This window comes from Citrus sinensis, chromosome 7 (assembly GCF_022201045.2).
Source record: "Citrus sinensis cultivar Valencia sweet orange chromosome 7, DVS_A1.0, whole genome shotgun sequence".
In the NCBI taxonomy this organism is placed as follows: Eukaryota; Viridiplantae; Streptophyta; class Magnoliopsida; order Sapindales; family Rutaceae; genus Citrus; species Citrus sinensis.
This window is the reverse complement of record NC_068562.1, coordinates 22,451,806-22,471,166: the sequence shown is the minus strand read 5'-3', so window position 1 is coordinate 22,471,166 and position 19,361 is coordinate 22,451,806. Positions and strand designations below refer to the sequence as shown.

General features: G+C 33.5%; 2 protein-coding genes across 2 annotated transcripts; one reads left to right on the top strand and one right to left on the bottom strand.

Moving 5' to 3' along the window:
• Positions 1–7,255: 7,255 nt before the first annotated feature.
• LOC102607671 (vacuolar protein sorting-associated protein 20 homolog 1-like) lies at positions 7,256–11,617 on the top strand. Its single transcript, XM_006464839.4, has 6 exons — positions 7,256–7,562; positions 8,991–9,143; positions 9,373–9,525; positions 10,378–10,461; positions 11,121–11,280; positions 11,367–11,617. The coding sequence occupies exons 1-6, from the start codon at positions 7,461–7,463 to the stop codon at positions 11,390–11,392; spliced, it is 678 nt and encodes a 225-aa protein (XP_006464902.1). The 5' UTR covers positions 7,256–7,460; the 3' UTR covers positions 11,393–11,617.
• Positions 11,618–16,887: 5,270 nt separating this feature from the next.
• LOC102607972 (RNA polymerase II transcriptional coactivator KIWI) lies at positions 16,888–19,079 on the bottom strand. Its single transcript, XM_006464840.4, has 4 exons — positions 18,756–19,079; positions 18,536–18,641; positions 17,313–17,335; positions 16,888–17,221 (listed from the first exon to the last, which is right to left on the bottom strand). The coding sequence occupies exons 1-4, from the start codon at positions 18,885–18,887 to the stop codon at positions 17,162–17,164; spliced, it is 321 nt and encodes a 106-aa protein (XP_006464903.1). The 5' UTR covers positions 18,888–19,079; the 3' UTR covers positions 16,888–17,161.
• Between the last annotated feature and the right edge of the window lie 282 nt (positions 19,080–19,361).

Genomic DNA, 19,361 nt, shown 5'->3' with positions numbered 1-19,361 from the left:
CAATGTCCAATCGCTGACTTCAGCCAAGTATTAACAGCTAGGGCTCGACTCAAGTCAGTTTATGAGCACAAACTCATGGAAATTGTGTTAGCTATTCAGAAGTGGAGGTCATACCTCTTGGGATGACGTTTCATCGTCCGAACCGACCAGCGGAGTCTCAAATTCATGTTGGACGACGAATGGTGACTGAGGAACACCAACGCTAATTGTCGAAGTTACTAGGCTATGGTTTTGAGATACAGTATTTGCCAGGGTTAGAGAATAAAGAGGCAGATGCCTTATCTTGATAGGAAGAGGAACCTTAGTTGGTAGCTTTATTGGTGCCTTTGGTGATGGATTAGGACGCATTTTTACGAGAGATTGAAGCGGACGAGGGGCTGGCAAAGATCCGGACAGCATTGCTATGTAGGGAACCGGGATATCCGGGTTATTCCATGGATTGACAGCAACTGTTATATCAAGGGTGTCTGGTGCTGTCGGGGACATCACTCTAAATACTGAAGTTATTACGGAAGTTTCACGAGAGTGCTATTGGGGGACATTCTGGTGTTCTAAAAACTTATTGACGTTTGGCTGCAGAGTTGTATTGGGTTGGGACAAAGAAGGATGTTGAAGAGATGGTAGCGAGGTGTGATGTGTGTCAGCGCCACAAATATATGGCAATGGCGCCAGGAGGGTTGTTGCAACCATTATCACTACCCAATAAGGTTTGGGTGGAGGTGACTGTTGCGTAAATTAGCAAGTGTACTAGTCGACACAAGTAATATAATGAAAAGTAGAGTATCGTCCCACAGAGATTGTATATCCTATTAGTTACCGAAATTATTCTAACCCTTATTTATTTGAACAATCGAATAAGCGAATTTAGATTAAGATTAAATAAAATAAAATAATTAAAAATTAAATAAAGATGCAGGCAGTAATAGAAATCACCAAGAGATTAAGACACTAGGACATTCGATTTCACCATAACCAATCCAATTTAATCCTCCATCTATGCTATTAAAGTTTATTACCCATGTTGACAGTGAATTTCCCTAATTTATTCAATATCATCTCTCGAGTAATATCAAAAATATCTCCACATATCAACCCACTATATCTCTATGTGAATTTAAATATGCAAAGATTCATTAAGTTCTATGGAAATTCTTAGATAAAACTGCACGAATCACGTTGGCACATCTCTGTCTTTCGTTCAATTCATGGCATCCATTACACAGAGCAAAAATACATAAATCTCCTCTCGGTCTCATTATGTATCCTCAAATCATTCAAATATTGGCCAAATAATTAAAAGCATTAAGCACAATAATGAACACTCAATCATGGAATAATTAATTAAAAATAACATAGATTTATGGAATTAAATCTTCATAGTTAGGCTACATCGTAGCCCTAGTAAAATAAATTAGTTCATGGGAATATAAAGAGAATCCATAAATTTAATGGGAAACATTCAAGTAAGATAATAGAGAAGAGAGAAAGAAAAACTCAAGAAGCTATCTCTCTCCAATCTCTGCAATTGACTTCCCGGATTTACAGTGGCTTCTCTTGTTCTTTTCTTGCTCTCGGTTTTCTCTCCAATTTTCAGTTGATGTGCGGCTGCCTCCTTCTCCCTGGCTTCCGCTTGGCTTTCCCCTTTTATAATGTTGTGGCTTGTAAAATCCTCTTATGACAAGAATTAAAAGCAAAAGTCCAGCCGCCTATTTCATTCCTAAGCCAATAAGAATTGAAACCAAAGCCCATCCACGTGAATAGCCTTTTCAAACAATGCCAAAATATTTGCTTCCTTTAATATATTGTAAGCTTGCCATTTAAATTGTCAAATGGGCTCCACGTAACTAGCTTGAAATTAAAAGCCAATTGACATTTTCTTCTCTTCCTTTATTCTTCACGTGACTGCCTGATACTTAGATTAAATTTTCTTTGATTTGGCTTTTTATTTCTTTCTCTCTTGTTTCCACATTATTTCCATTATACTCCAACTTGTTTCCTCTTTAAGCTTCTTTTCTCATGAATATTCCCAATATTCCTACAATGACAAAATATAAAATTTAAGATAAAAATTAATATAATAAAATATAATTTAACATAAAATTAAGTTATGGAAGCATTAAAATAATAGATAAATTATGAGCACATCAGTGACAATGGATTTTATTGAAGGATTGCCACGTTCGAATGGATACAGGGTGATCTTGGTGGTGGTCGATCGACTAAGCAAGTATGCTCATTTCATACTCCTACAATACCTTTACACTGTTGTGATGGTTGCAGCGACGTTTATGCGAGAGGTGGTACGTTTACATGGAATTCTGGAGTCGATAGTAACAGACTGAGATAAGGTTTTTCTAAACCACTTTTGGAGGGAGTTATTTAAGATACATGGTACAATTTTAAAGAGGAGCATATCTTACCATCCACAAACTGATGGGCAAACTGAGATAGTCAATCGATGTGTAGAGACCTATCTGCGATGTTTTGTATTGGACAAGCCTAAGCAATGGGCGAGGTGGTTAGCTTGTGCAGAATATTAGTACAATACCTCTTATCACACTGCTACACAGATCACTTATTTTAAGATCTTGTATGGGCGAGATCCTCCACATTTGGTGTACTATGGACAAGGTTCGACACATGTATCGCTGGTGGATCAATACTTGGAGGAACAAGATTGAATGCTTGATGAGTTGAAAAGGCATCTATTTAAAGCACAGCAGATAATGAAAAAACAGGCCGACGGTCATTGGAGGGAAGGAGACCGAGTTTATCTGAAGCTATAGCCATACCAACAGAAATCTCTTGCGCAACGGAAGAATGAAAAGCTCTCCCCTCGGTATTTTGGGCCCTATGAGATTGTAGAAAAGATTGGAGAGGTGGCGTATCGATTGAAGTTGCCACCAACATCGGTCATTCATCCGGTGTTTCATGTGTCTCCGTTGAGACGAGCTATTGGAGAACATACACCCTCTCATTTACTTCCGCCAACACTGACTGAGGATATGGAGGTAGTGCTAGAACCAGCTGCTATGGAGGGAGTATGCCAGGGAGTAACAGGACAATCTGCTGATAAAGAAGTGTTGATTACATGAAAGGACTTGCCAGACTATGAGGCGACATGGGAGCCCTATGAGATGATACAAACAGCAGTTTCCCAGATTCCACCTTGAGGACAATGTGTCTTTTTGGGAGGATGTTAGACCCATGAAAACTTATGTTAGGTGCAAATATAAAGAGGCAGTGGCTGTTTAGTAATGTTAAGGGCAAGGGCAATTTAGTAATTTTATTATTAATTAGGGTTCAGCTATAAATAAGAGATTATGGAGTTATTTAGGGTTTATGATGCGTTTTGTCTGGTATTAGGGATCATTAGGAGTTTTGGGAGAGATTGACCTACCTCTCGAATTGTAGGTCAGGATTGTTTGTTTTCTTTTGATATAATCAATAAAAGTCAGCCCTAATTTAGCCTTAAGTTCTATCAATTTGCCACAAAATTTATGGGTTGATGCATTCCTCTCTGCTATACACTTGATAAATAGAATGCCATTTAAAGAATTGAAGAAAAAGAGCCCATTTTTCCAATTGTACAATAAACAGCCAGACTACATATCATTAGGAGCATATGAATGTAGATGCTTTCCACATCTCAAGAAGTATGGTAAGAGTAAATTTACTTAGAAAACATACCCATGTGTTTTCATTAGATATAAGTTAAACCACAAAGGTTACAATATCTTGATCCGACAACTAAGAGAGTACATATATGAAGGCATGTGATCTTTGCCAAAATGTGCTTTCATTTTGTTGAAATCTTCTAAATATTCTGTACAAGTTCAAATAGCAAGGCTAGCATCTTTGGATGAGGAGGACAGTAAGACAAAAGAAAATAGCTCAGTCCAAAATAAGCTACTGGCTTTACAATCTTAAGATTCCAATCCACCTTTAACATGCTATAAAGAAGCTAAGGACAAAAGAAAATCCAAACTTGTAAAAATTCCTCAATAGAATTTAAGTCATGCATTGTTGCCTTCACCACCATCTATAACACATCACAGCATGGAAGGGACATTCAATTGCATTGAAACACAATAAATCTCATTGGAGGAACAAACTCAAACAGATATTGGAAAAAAGTTCCAGCCATATAACACCTACTAAAAATTTAATGAAGTTGTTGTATCAAAATCAGCAACTCAAAAGCAAACTTCGTCCTTATTTTCACATTCACAATTTAGAGGGAAAAAGTGATAATCTTGTGGTTGATTTAACCAATTCTTTTAATGCTGATACTTCTTCTAGTGATGCTGGACCAATTGCTATTTCTTTAAATCCGGACAGAATGATTATAAGGCACAAGCTAAAGAAAACTCTAGAACTAAAAAAACAAATGGCACTCATAGCTCAGTCTGACTTGTCAACCTTCGAACCAAAATCATTTAGATTAGCCATGAAAGTACCTTGCTGGTTAGCTGCAATAGAGGAAGAAATGCAACCTTTGCATAACAACCAAACTTGGACTCTTGTGCCTAGACAAAAGAACGTAAATGTCATTGGGTCAAAATAGACATTTTGCATCAAATTCAAAGAAGATGGATTAAGGCATAAATCAAGGATAGCGGTGCAAAGGTTAATTGAAATAGAAATATTGGACTTTGAGGAGACATATAGTCCAATGATAGAACTAACAACTATTAGAGTTGTTCTAGCTATTGGTATAACATCAAGTTAGAAAATAAAACAATTAGACATGATTGGTTTCCTTAATGAAATCATGTACATGGAGCAACAACTAAGCTTCAAAAGTTCTGCTTCAGTAGACCACATGTGCAAGTTAAATCGATCTTTTTATGGCAAAATCAAGCACGAAGGGCATGGTTTGATCATTTTTCTAATTATCACTTGAACTTGGTTTTCTTTGTAGCAAAGCTGATTCATCTATATTTCTTTATAGAACTAACACCATGATTATAATGATATACTCAATGTAGATGTTATTATCGTGCAAAATATCATTCAGTCCCCTATACTCTATATTATTTATAATTTATTTATAAGTATTATAAAACTTTTTGTATTGTAAAATTTCATTGAGCCCCTTATACTCTGTTTTATTTTAATGAAACTCTTGGAGTACCAATTTGCCCCTATAATGTTAAATTCCCAAAATACCCTATATTTAATTAAAAAATATAATTGTTATTAAATAAATTATAATTATAATAATTATTTTATTATAATTTTAATTTTAAATGGATTATTGTTATTATTATTAACAAGCATAAAAAGTATTATAATTAATTAATCTATTAAGTTTTTAGTTAAAATTTTAATAATAATAATTAACAATAATTACTATTAATAATTAATTTTTGAATAATAATAACAATAACAATAATTAAAATACAAAATAATAATTATGATAAAATTAATGAAGGATTTTATACTAATTTGTTACACTTTAATTTATTCTAATTTTGATTCTAAGACAAGTAAACACATAAATGGTAATACAGCTCATTCTAATTATGATTCCTACCGTTCAAGTAAATAAATTATTCTGATTCCAATTCCTCATTTGGATTCTAGCTATTTTGATTCCAACTCATTATGTTTTCAGTTAATTTTGATTCATATTTAGTGAATGCACTATAAATTTATAATACTTATAAAAAAATTGTAAATAATATAGAGTGATCTAATTGAATATAAAGTGATTTACAATTTTTATAGTGCATTCACTAAAAAGAAATCGAAATTAACTAGAAACATAATGAGTTAGAATTGGAATAGTTATAATTAAAATGAAGAATTGGAATCAGAATAATTTATTTACTTGAACTGCATGAATCGTAATTAGAATAAATTGTATTACCATTTATGTGTTTATTTTGTCTTAGAATAAATATCAGAATGAGTTAAATTGTAAAAAATTACTATAAAATCCTTAATTAATTTTATTATAATTATTATTTTGTATTATAATTATTGTTATTGTTATTATTATTATTATTTTAAAATTAATTATTAATAGTAATTATTATTAATTATTGTTAATAGATTAATTAATTATAATACTTTTTATTATTTTTGTTAATAATAATAATAATAATCCATTTAAAAATTATAATTATAATAAAATTATTATTATAATTATTTTCTATGTAATAATTATTATATTTTTTAATTAAATGGAGGGTATTGTAGAAATTCAAAATTATAGGGGCGTCTCAATAAAATAAAACAGAGTATAAGGGATTCAACGAAATTTTACAATACAAAAAATATTATAATACTTATAAATAAATTATAAATAATAGAGATTATAAGGGGTTAGTTGATATTTTATGGGTCGCCGTAAGTTACGTTAAATGTAACTTGCGGAGCCTTGATATAAATCCCACTACAGTTGCCGGTCATGTGTTTAATTGAGTCGAGGGGCGCCTCTAAGTTACGTTAAGCGTAACTTACGTTTTTTGTCTTTTTTCTTCTGGCGAATTTCACACGAGTCCTTGTATTCTTTATGTTTATGGATATATTTGCCTTCTTTTATCAATTATACATCTATTTTTCATTCTTTCCAATGTTCTTTTTATTTTTTTAAATAATAACATACGATTATCAAATGGCCAAACCTAGGTTACGTGTAACGCAACATACATTCAAGAAGTGAAATATCTATTGGCACCCTTGAATTTTATGGAAACTACATTAATTGAATTAAAATGGTAAATTAAAATATCAAATGGTATCTATTAATCAGAATTAATCAGAGTATATGTTGATAATGCCCTTTAATCAGAATTAATTCTTAGGAATGATTTTAACGGTAATTCTGAAAGCTATTGCATGTTAATTTTGAAGTCTGTCATGTATATTTTTTATATTTTTTATATAATTTCTCTTTAATTTAATTATATAATTAAATTACATGCAATAAACCTACAATTCAAGACTAGGATTAATAAATTTAGGACCAGAAGTTTATTCTGAATTTATAGATTTGTATGAATTTGATAATCATTTAATAATGTTTAAAGAAATAAATAAAACTTTAGAGAAAATAAAAAAATCGATAGGAGGGATGGAAGAAGACAAATACATCCACAGCTGTAAAAATTGAAAATAAAAAGAATTAGGAGGGCTCATATGATATTTGCCAAAAAGAAAAAGACAAAGAACGTAAGGTACAATGATTGTAACTTAGGCGTTCCCTTGAGTCGAACATTGTGGCCTATTTGCCCATAACCGGCCGCTTTTTATGTGCAAATGAGCTCGTAGCCCCACGCGCTCACGCTCGCTGAAACTTTAACAAACAGAAACTAGAAAAGAATGAGGGCGCTCTAGGACTGAAAAAACCCATCCCCCCATTCTTTTCTTAATTTAATTATCATATTTTATCGACATATTTGAAATTTCAATCATAATATACCTAAGTTTTTTTTAAAAAAAATTGAAAGATGGGAAATTTGTTTGTGAAGAAACCGAAGATCACAGATGTGGATCGAGCGATTCTGTCTCTAAAGACCCAGCGACGCAAGCTAGCTCAGTATCAACAGCAGGTTCCACAAATTCTTCGCTTTTTTTTTTTTTGGGTCAAATTTTGATGGGAAATTTTGAATTTTGAGGAGCTGTTATTTATGTTAGTCCTTTGGTTCAATTGTTGATTTGTTGTTCACTTTAATGACTTTGTTACTGCGTTCTGATCTTATGGGTCATAGTGGTTTGCGTGTTCTTAGCTGTATCACTAGACAGGGACATAGGCAATTTCAGATCATGGAGTTCTGAAGTGGGAATAAATTGATTATTGCGGTGTTTTTTGTTTTAACGGATTTAATTTTTCGATATGTAGAATGTATAAGTGACATAATTGACAGTACCCTTCTCATTAATTGTACTATTTTTTCTTCAGAGAATATAAATGTGTGTCCATTTGCCCAATTGTAACTTGAATGCAAGATTTCAAGCAGAGGAATCTCTCTGGTTAATTATCTTTAGGAAAATGTAGATATCTTGCACTATGATCTTAAACCCATATGGGGTAAATAATTTGGTACCGTATGATTTAATTGGTGAGGTTCAATTGTTATGAAAAGCTATCTTTAAATAATATGCATGAGAAGTAGTAATACCAGAGCGTTAAGGGCCTTATTTCACTTTCAATGTTACAATGGGGGCTGTGGTTGAACTTGGGAATGAAAGAGAAAGAATGTAGTCGTGGCATGGCTGGAGACATGAAAGAATCATTCAAATAATACAAAGCGTAGAAAGCAAGAGTGTTGATATAAGCGGATGTGGGGGCTGGGGGTCCTATTCTAGGATTATATGGCCTCCCATTTCACAGACTCAATGCTCAAACACGAGTGCATGCTCTCTCTTTATCTGAGTCCATTTATTTGCAACACTCCAGCTTGAAAGCTTTCTCTAATTTGGGAGAGAATACCTGTTTCACTCTAAGACAAAGTGACCTATCTTTATAAGGTCCCTTTTTCTTGTATCATTTAATTCCTTAGTTTTCAACAGGAATGTGTATGCTTTACTAGTTACACTGGTGTTTTTGAGCTTACTAAGCAGACACATCCTCCCACCCTACTTTGGCAAGGACCTTCATGGGCTCTGAAGTTGTACAGCAGATCAATCGATCTGTCACTCCATCAGGAAGCTACAGAGTGTCAGATTGATCTTCATGTGGACTGTGCAGTTTGCTGTTCTACTCTCCCTTATTATTGTTTGTCAATACTTAAACGGCCTAAATAAGTTGTAGACTACTGAAAAGCAATTCTTATACTAGTGATTCATTTACTTTTGAAATGGTGTGGAATTCCAATTTTATAAACTGATTTTGGGAGTCTTTGGAACACAAGAGCTTTATTGGTGTAATATTTAGACTTTTAAAGTAAGTTTCTTGAAGAAGTGTAATTCAGTTAATGTCCTGATTTCACTTTGTAATAATGTCTTATGGTCTTCCTGTCATGATCTACTCTTTCCAGCTTGATGCTGTCATTGAAGCAGAAAAGCAAGCTGCTAGAGACTTGATTCGTCAGAAGAGAAAGGATAGGGCGTTGTTAGCATTGAAGAAGAAAAAAGCACAGGAAGAATTATTGAAACAGGTTGATGGCTGGCTCATTAATGTTGAGCAACAAGTAAGTAATTGTTTCATGTATGTACCAAAAAAGCAATATCTTTTGATTCTTTTTCTTTTCTTTCAACTTCTCTTGGAATATTTTTGGTAAAAGTTAACTATCAGACTTATATTAACTCAACCATTTGAATGGCCATATGCTGTTATTGGTTTTTGTTTGCCAATCTATATCAGTTTCCCTTTTTCCTTTTTAAAATGAAAGATTGTAGATAGACTTATGATTTCTTCAGTTGGCAGATATTGAATTAGCGAGCAAGCAGAAAGCTGTATTTGAGAGTTTGAAGTCAGGTACTAATGCCATTAAGGCAATACAAAGTGAGATAAACCTGGAGGACGTTCAAAAGTTAATGGATGATACTGAAGAAGCTAAGGCTTATCAGGATGTGAGTTTGATTTTGACACTTATTTTTGCAATTCTAGTGAGATAATGTTTTCTTTTACTATTTGCCTCTTTATCTCTAGTGCATTTTGGTCCCTCGAAAAAGTCCTTAAAAAGTTATTGTTCTTTTCTGCTGGAGTTGTCTGATCTGCAATTTGTATCATGGGGTGGGAGTTGCATGGGATTATTCTTTATGACCCCGTTTATCATGTTATTAGACCTGTTTACCATGTTAATGGCGATCGTACGAAATCAAACTTATTTCAGAGGATTGAAATGTAAAAGGACCTATAGTTTTATTAAATATTGATAGTCTAGTCTGCCTCTGAATTACCTATCTGTTTATAGTAAAGTAAAATTTGGGGCGTGTAATTCACATTTAAAGTTCGACATGAAAGCCTCAATTTTTTTTTTGAGTAACTGTTTAATATTATGCAACATTGCAACTTAGTTTTATTCTTTTATGTTCTTTAAAGTTATCTTTTCATTCACTTATAAATAGATTTGATATGAGAGGAAAAGCTTACGTCACCTGATAAATTTATTATAAATTAACTAGGACATAAACTATGAGCTGCATGCAGAAGATTATCTCTTTTAAGACCTCTAAAATTGGATTCCCCCAGGACATTTGCCGTACTGGCACACCCTTAATTAGTCTAGAATTACATATAAATTTATTTTCACCCGAATATAACAAGAACATCACTCTCTTCGTCCGTTTGTCATTAACACAAATATGATGAGAACCTCATGTTGTTCCCATGCTTTATCTATTGCTTATATTGAGTTGGTGCATTCATTTTTGTGTTATATTTATCAAGACAACATGTAATGTTTAATTTTCATCTTGAAGGAAATTAATGCAATATTGGGTGAGAAATTATCAGCAGAAGATGAAGAGGAGATTTTGGCAGAATTTGACAACTTGGAAGCTCAGGTATTTGCATATATACAATTTGAGCTGGCTCATAACTTTTATTATTCTGTCCTGCCTTTTCCTCATTTTAGTCTGTCAAAACAATTTTGAACCTATTTTGTTCCAAAATTTGTGGTCATGATTAATATTTGCTGCAAACTTACTATATGCTAGTTACATTTGCAAGTCCATATCAAGTAGCATCATGATTGCATTCTACTGATCTCATTTTTTGATACCTTGTAGAGGCTACTGAATATGAAGCATGATGCCTGTATATTTGCAATTAAAATAAATAGAAGGATGCATTTTTTCTCATCATGATCCAATTCGGTTTATGCTTACATTTTTTCAAGGAACTAGCTTCTGCAGACAATTTTCAATTCTACTTATTATCTTTTGCCATGATTTATGTAAATGTGTACAGAGATTTTTCTTTCTTTCCGGAAACAATAGGTCATGCTAAGTGACACCAATCAGTTTTGCTTGGTTGATTTTCTGGTTGTGTGTTTATATGCAAGTTGTCGCTGTCAAGCTTAAGATAAATATAACTTCTCTTTTTTTGGGACAAACTTGACATTTCATGTTTATCAATTTTCTGATCTTGACGTATATCATACCGTGTATCATACCACTTAGCAATGCTCAAATGACCTACTGGAGTTGATTCTTTTCTTCAGCTTGCAGTTCAAGAAATGCCAGAAGTGCCAACTGAAGGACCATCCGAAGAACAAGAGAAGTTGGATCTTCCTAATGTTCCAACCAAAGTTCCTGTTGCTTCCCGTGTGGTTGCAGATGATGCTGAAATTGCTCCAGCTGAAGCCTCCACAAAGAGAAGAGGTCTCTCTCTCTCTCTCTCTCATACACACACACACACACATTGCTAGCTTTAAATGACTGACAAGTGATAACTTTTCAAATTGCAGTTATGGAGGAGCCGTTGCCGGCATAATTGACTGAACGTTTAAACATTATTCGAAATTGCGTAAACAGCCCTTGACGGACTATTTCCCGGTGGTGTTTGTCAGCTCATGTACTAATTCTTTTGGTTTGTTCTTGTGTACATTTCGGCTTGAATTTTAGGAATTACAATGGTTCCCAAATAAGATTCTTGTACAAATGTGTAAATTATTGTGACATATTATTTTTTGTGTAGCACAAATTGCAGCTCGTCGCACATCTAGAACTTGTCCACAAACTAAATTAATTAATAATTAACAGCAGTATTATCGGGTAGTTGTGAACACCATAATTAACCCCAAAAGAAAGAGTTTCGGCCGGTCAGTCTGAACATAAGCAAGAGCAAGAGCGTTTTCAGACTTGATATAAAGATTAAAAACCCTTGATTTGACAAGCTGGAAGTTTTGAGGAGAGTTTCAACGTCGTTTCCGATTACAATGTACACATAGCAAATAGGCTCCCGATCCGGCCCGGCAATGCCCTTAAAGTTTGTCTATTCTCTCGGTGGATTTTTAAGTTTAAAATTTGTCTATTCTCTCGGTGGATTTTTAAGTTTCATGTTTTAGGTTCAAGTTTTATGTATTAGTATATTACATTAATGTTGCGTGTTTGAAGTTTAATGCATCATGTTTCAGGACTTAGTTATGGTGTAACTGTGGTACTATACCATAACTACATATTCAACACGCATGATTACGTGTTTGTCAAACTCTGTTTTTTGTTTTGTATTCTAAGTGCCCCGCGTAAAAATAATTTCTTTTCCCTAGTCTCATATATTCTAAGTGCCCCCAAAAAAACATTAAAAAAATCCTATAAAATTCCTATATTTGTCTGAAAGACTAAAAATTTAAATTTATTAATATAAATTTGCACATAAATTTTAATGGCCCAATTCGACTAGTATCTAAATGATATATATAGAAATTTATTGGATAATATTATATTGAATTTAATTAACCTAGACATACTTGTATTGTTATCACAAGTGCATATCCCAAGCTCATACTTAATGTAATACCTACAAAAGAGACATGAGAGCGAGGTTAAACAAAAGTCTTCTTTTTTTTTAATTTGACTAAAAAAATTATAATTTTGCTAATTTAAGTATCTACTAATTGCTTTAATTTTGTTTTCAATATTAATTTGACAAAAAAATTAATTTAAATTTGTCAATGTAATTATAATAGCTTTACTTGAACATGGATTTGCCTCGGGTTGCTTGCGTACTACTAGACGTAAAACATATATCCGTATCTTTAATTTAGCAAAAAATTGAATTTGCCAAGATATAGTTTTTTTTTTGTATCTCAAGAGCAAATTTTAAGATTATGCTTAATGAAATACCTATGGAAGCCACATTACACATATCATTCATACGTTTTGGTTGAATATGACATACATACTTATGTGAGTGAATAGTCACTGAATACTACTACATATTTTTCAATAGTTTTTCTTATTATTACGTATTGTAATTAATGATATAAATTCAGTTGTTTTTATTTGTAATACAAATAATACATGTAGGGATATAACTAATTAACTGATTTGTATTTAACTGGTACACAAAAATTATGAACATGTTAACATAAGTAATACATTTAGATATATTAAGTAATTTGAGAATTATTTTAATTTGCTCTCAAGCTGATTGATGTAAATATTATCGAACGCAACTAATTCCTTTAGCTCCGTCTTTAATATCTATTTATAGCAACTAATTCCTTGACAATTGAAGTGATAATATATAATTTAAATTATTGTTTTGTTTCATACTCTTTAATCTTTTTATTAGTTAAATTTAATTAAGCCATTCTGTTAGGAAACAAATATGGAAATGTTGCGTTAGTGTTGAAATTATGTGATAATCCCAATCATATTTTATCATTTCTATTATTATTTGTTTCATTATTTTAGATGTAATTTGTTTGATTTTTTTCCCCCCCTAAAGGAACTAACCATTGAATGGTGAAAACTTTAAATTACCAAAAACTGTCATATCTCTGCATGATGCCTCTGTGTTGGGAAGACATAAACAGGGTATTTGACAGCGATTTTGAGACACATTAACAAATCCTTTTTTAGCCACTCGGGCCAAGGCCGAGTAGTCAAGGTTGGAGGGCAGCAATTCGAATCCCTACAAATGAATTATAGGGGTATTTTTTTCTTCAATTAAAAATTGAGTGAAGGTAAATTATTTCCTTACCCAAGAGTGAGGAGTAGACATTCTCGAATATTTATGAGGGTTAAAATCTAAGCAGAACTCCATTAGCATTGATGTAAGTTGATCTCAGTAATAGTCTGATTTGTAAATATCAGTTATAGTATCATGTAATATGAGTTGTAGTTTGAGCATTAGTCTCATGTAATCAAAAAAAAAAAAATCTTTTGGGGGTGGGGGGGGGGGGGGGAAATTAAAAATAAAGCCTTTGTGGAAATTGCATGGACTTATTCTTGCTCGTTTTCATCCTGGATAAACATTATCTTCAGACTATGCAACTAAATCTTGGTACACAGCATCAACAGACAATATATTCACAGTGATGCTAGCCTCATTACTTTTGATACACAGGTTAAAAGTTCTCTTCATCTGTCTATCCCTCTGTAAAGAGACAAGATCTTATTAATGGAATGAGGGAGGAAATGTCTAAGAATTCGACCCACTGATTCTAGCAATAGGGTGCAGTTGGAAGAATTTCTCCTGGACAAAGAACAAATATTACTTTCAAGTTTCAATATATGAGAAAAAAACTAGTTAGGAACTAACAGTTATTTTTAATATTCCACAACTCTTAATTGTTTACCAATCTTTACAAAACGCAACTGAAACTCAACCAACGCAAGAAATGAGTGACTCAAAATTTATTGCACAGAAAAACGGTGATCTATACGAATATGCAGCCATGATAATAAAGACGATGTACATTCATGAAAATGGTCATTAAAATACACCACCTGAGGAATCTTCTTATCCATGTGTGTTAGTTAATCTACCAAATACACCAATAGTTCAAAGGCAAAAATGTAGACCACTATCACTTCAAACAGAAATGGGAACCTGGGAGGAACAAGGGGTGAGAAGAAAAGGGAAATTAGCCGCACTTCATAATTCAGTCTTGAAAATAAGAGGATTTTGAAGGCTTTTACACTAATCTCTCAGAAAACGTACTTAATGTTTGCATGAAGCATAACTTGAGTCTGAAAAGGACAGTCTGACATCAATAAAATTTATCTGTTTCTAGTGTGATCTAAACAGCCTCCAAGCTGACAATCTGATAACATGAAGCATAATGAATTCCCCAGGATATGCCATGTATAACATGAACGTTTGAAAAACTGGAAAATCATGATTGTGCAAGATTTTAGAAAATTGTACATCATTTTACAAATCGAGGCCTGCTACAATGACTCCCCACAAGTCCTGCTATCAATCCTAGTCCACAATACTAATTTTATATCCAGAAAGAAGCAACTTTGTACAAAAGTAGCAAATATTCATTTGACTAGGAATGAAACATTTCAATTAACTTCTGGCTTCTGCCTTCATTACATTTTATTTCTAGATTTTACGATTTCTTTCTCATCTTTGTGAAAAGAGATTAAAAAGTTTACTAGCACTAATTCTATTCGTTGCTCACTTCACACGCTCATGTAGTCCTTTATCAGTGACGGCCATATGGAAAATAGCATTACAAATATATTTCCCATAACCTTCAGAATGAACAGGATGGCGACCATACTAATTAATTTCAAATTTGCAAAAAGCCGAACATGGCTTGCAATATTCCAAAGTTCTCTTTGAATCCACCTACTCTTTAAGTGGAATCCAAGCACTATCTTAGACAACAATATATTTTTAAAGCATTAACCTCATCAATCACAGCTAGCTCTACTGAAGAATCAGTCATTCAGTAGGTACCTAAAGATTCATTTTATATTTTTATTCTTTTAGTAAGACATCTAAAGTAACCATCACGTATGGCCCTAGATGATTGTCTCCAACAATAATAACAGTTAATTATGAATAAATAATTTACCTTGAGAACCATCAGCACTCTTTAACTAAAGACTCGCAATCTGCTGCCAATAGCTTGGGCCTCTCCTCTTTCCCTTAACTCTAAAGGCATCTTGAAAACACCCTGTATGAGTAAGGTGAACTCCAGCCTGTTTTACAAACATTAAAAAGGATAGAGAAACATATAAGCAACTTCAAAATGCAATACCGAATCCAGTTGGAAATGAGTCTTCGAGAGAATGTAACTCGAGACTGCCACCATTAAAAGCTGTGATAATTTTACGCCCAATTAAACCCGTATTCCCAATACTAAGAGCAGCAAGCATGAGGAGTGTAGAATAATACATTGAAAACGGAAAAAAAAAAAAAGGTTAAAACCTAAATATTAACAAAGATTAAGCAAAATATTTTTTAAGAACTTGAAAAAACAGACCTTAGGAAGCGATGCGTCCTCCTTTGACTGTCCAACAAGATCCATCAGCTTCATCTTTAGCCTTTAATTTTAATAAGACTAATAATGAAATTGTGAAAATAGAGGCACATATGTGCATGAAAATCGAACACGAAACGACGACTATTGATCTAGCAAGAGAGCTCCAAAAAAAAAGAAAAAAAAATTGAAAATCTAGCATGCAAGTTTTTGACTAACCGAGACGTGGCTGCTTTCGCGGCAACGATTCCGGTAGCCATCCTTTTTAATTCTGACTGACTACTAAATAACAACCGTTGGAATGATTTTGTTTTTAAGCTCAGGCATTGTAGCAGAAGCCATTTTTTTGGATACGGAGGTTGACAGTTGCAAAAATAGTACAAAGCAGCCGTCGCTAATAACGAGCGTGAAAAATTTTATGAAAAAAAAAAAATGAGACGGCTAGTTTACCATCGCAAAAGACTCAGATTTGGAAGAAAAAAAACACTCCAGTACATCGAAAAACAAGCTCCACATTATAATTTTTCCTGTGACCATTGGAAAGTACTAAGCCTGAAGCTGTTTTTATGTTGTTTGTAGCAGACGAAGAATACACGAATTCCTCAATGCCTGGGCTTAGATTGGATGTTCGAGTGGTGGATAATGTGATGGGGGATGATGTGGTCGAGGAGATGGGAGGATTTTATAGCCAGAACGTTGTTGTAGAGTTGGAAATTTTGATGCTTAAACGCAAGCCGCTCTGCTTAGCACTCTGAGTTGTCACTCCCTCCTCCCGGGGGTTATTTGTACATGACAGATTGTGAGGAAATTAAGAAAAGGAAGATGGCTGGAGATGCCAAATTCAATTAGGACATTACTGTTGAATTTTCTGAAAACCTTCTATAAGTACTATTCATCTCATCAACTAAAAAGATGAAGGTGAATAACAAAATCAATTTTTATGTACCACCACTCCTGGACACTACAAAAACAAAAGGCAGAATAAACCAAGACCACGTAAAACAATGGAGCAAATATCACATCACATGAATGGGATGAGGGCTTCCAAAAATCCAGTTATCATTTCCAGCAAATATAATACAAAAACATCGACCACCCAATTTAGTTTCTACCCACAAAAAGAAGAACCTAACCACCAAAAAATTACTGAAGAATTACTTAGAAACATCAACTACATGCATCATTTCCAGCAAATATAATACAAAAACATCCACCACCCAGTTTAGTTTCTGCCCACAAAAAGGAAACCTAGCCACCAACAAACTACCGAAGAATTACTTAGAAACATCAACTACATGCTTTCAAATACAATACCCCTAAGAATTATCACCAAGTGCCTTATTGATTTCCTCCACATGATCCCGAAGTGTATTCCACTACACAAGTAGCAAAAGGAAACTGGGATTAGTAAATTAACTTCATAACTGAAAATTATAACAGTAAACCATGAGGTGCTGAGGTACATACCTGATCCACACTCAATGATATACCTGCAATGGGATGCAAAATGTCAACACAAGAATTGAGAAGAATTGAAAATCTACTCACAGCTTCTCAACCTTAAACAGCAACCAGATCACATGAATAATAAACTCACACGCAAAGCATGAGTGAGCAAGACAAAATAACAGCCAATCAAAAGGGGCACGACCAAGTATGTGGTAGATGGACTTACTATAGGCAAAATAAATATGAACTCAAAGGGTAGTAACAAAACAAGAAAAGGATATTATAACCAATAAACAAAGACAAACAAAAAAGATATTTAACATTAAAAAACAAGTTAGCCAGTGTCATGTCTTTTTATAACTCCAGGTACACCCTCATTTGTAAAAGGCTATGTCCAAAAATTTCAACTGCACAAACTGCTAAAGCACTTGCAATTGTACTAACAATAATTCAACATCTCCAAACGGGCAAACAGACAAAATTATTGACTGCTTAATCTTCTAGTATTAGTGTTACCATTAGGCATTATACCCATCTTCACTACTTCCAATTGAGTATGGTGGATAAATGACTATTTAAGTGAAAAAAGGCATATCTATAGCGTTTCGATCCCTCGAGGCATAACTAAATCATCTAGGGTAGCTTCTTAGGTTAGATAATGTCATTGGTCTTTTCCTTATTTTTCTTCTTCATGCACACAAGCCCAACCACTTCTTGAACAACTAATTCCTATTCATGCGATAACAACACATTCTATACCATCTTCTTTGTACTCTTGATTAAACTAAACGATTTGTGTCCGATTGCACACGCCATTCTAAGGAAAATTAGACTGGTAGTAACAGCAGATTATTGTGCACCATTGGCAAGAATTCAGATAATATTTGACTCTTGATGAATTGAAAATCTGACCCATAAAATGTGCAAAACACATACTCATATACTCCTCACAAATCAGAAGTAAAATGTACAAAACATATAGTCCTCAAAAATCAAAAGTAAAAACTTGGATGAGGTAAACAACAACTAAGGCCCTAAAAGAGACATTCTGTTCCACGAAAAAGTGAAGCATGATACAGGGTAATATCAACTGAGTTGGGTGTCAGGATTTCGTAAAGACCATGGATTCAATTAAGCTAAGATTAATTATGAAACTGTGAGATAAGGGGTCAAGTATAATTGATTGCAATTTTAAAAATGCTACGAGTCTGAGAAACGAAATTAGAAAGAGAGAAGCGAACCTTTTTTGCCAGGAAATTTTTTGCCTTCTTTGACATAAAATTCACGAATGTCAACCCACACCTTGCCTTGCCAGTTCCTCACTGATACTCTTCTATTCTTCGATATCTACATAACATTTAGTTACATTTTATCAAACAAATACATATATAAACCCTAAACCCTAACCCCTAAACTTGAAAGAGAAAAAAAAATTAAATAAAGATTTAGACTTGAGCCCACCTCGCAGACGACTATGTCATCAGAGTCGTCGGAGGAGTCCGTCTTGGAAGCTTTCTTGGGTGGCGCGTGGCCGTCAACGCTTCCGTCTGAGTCGTACTCCTCTTCTTCCTTTCTCTTTCCCTTGCCTGACATTTTGTGTTAGACGACGTCGTATCAGTATCTTCTCAGTTCTCGGCTGAGTTTGCGTTTCCTGAGCAGCTGCTGCTATTTGTGCTTTCCACCGATCTCTCAGCTCATATATTTGACAAATTACTGGCGCGTAGAGTACCTGAGTCGACGCTCTCAACCCACCCACCAGTCCGCCACTTCGTAAAAAGGAATTACAAAATATTCTCAAAATTTTTAACCATTTCAAATACATAAGAAATTCAATTGATTAATTAAATTCTCACCAATTTCTTTTATATATATATATTTAGGTGCCTTGACCATCTTTAATGACTAAAATGTCTTTAACATTTATATAATTCTTTTAAAGAATATAAATTTCATCCTTATTAATTTATGAGCACAAAAATTTAATTTATACAAATATTTGAACCATGAAAAAGGAAATGATACAATTAATATAATTTACGATTAATGATTAATTAATAAAGATTGAGT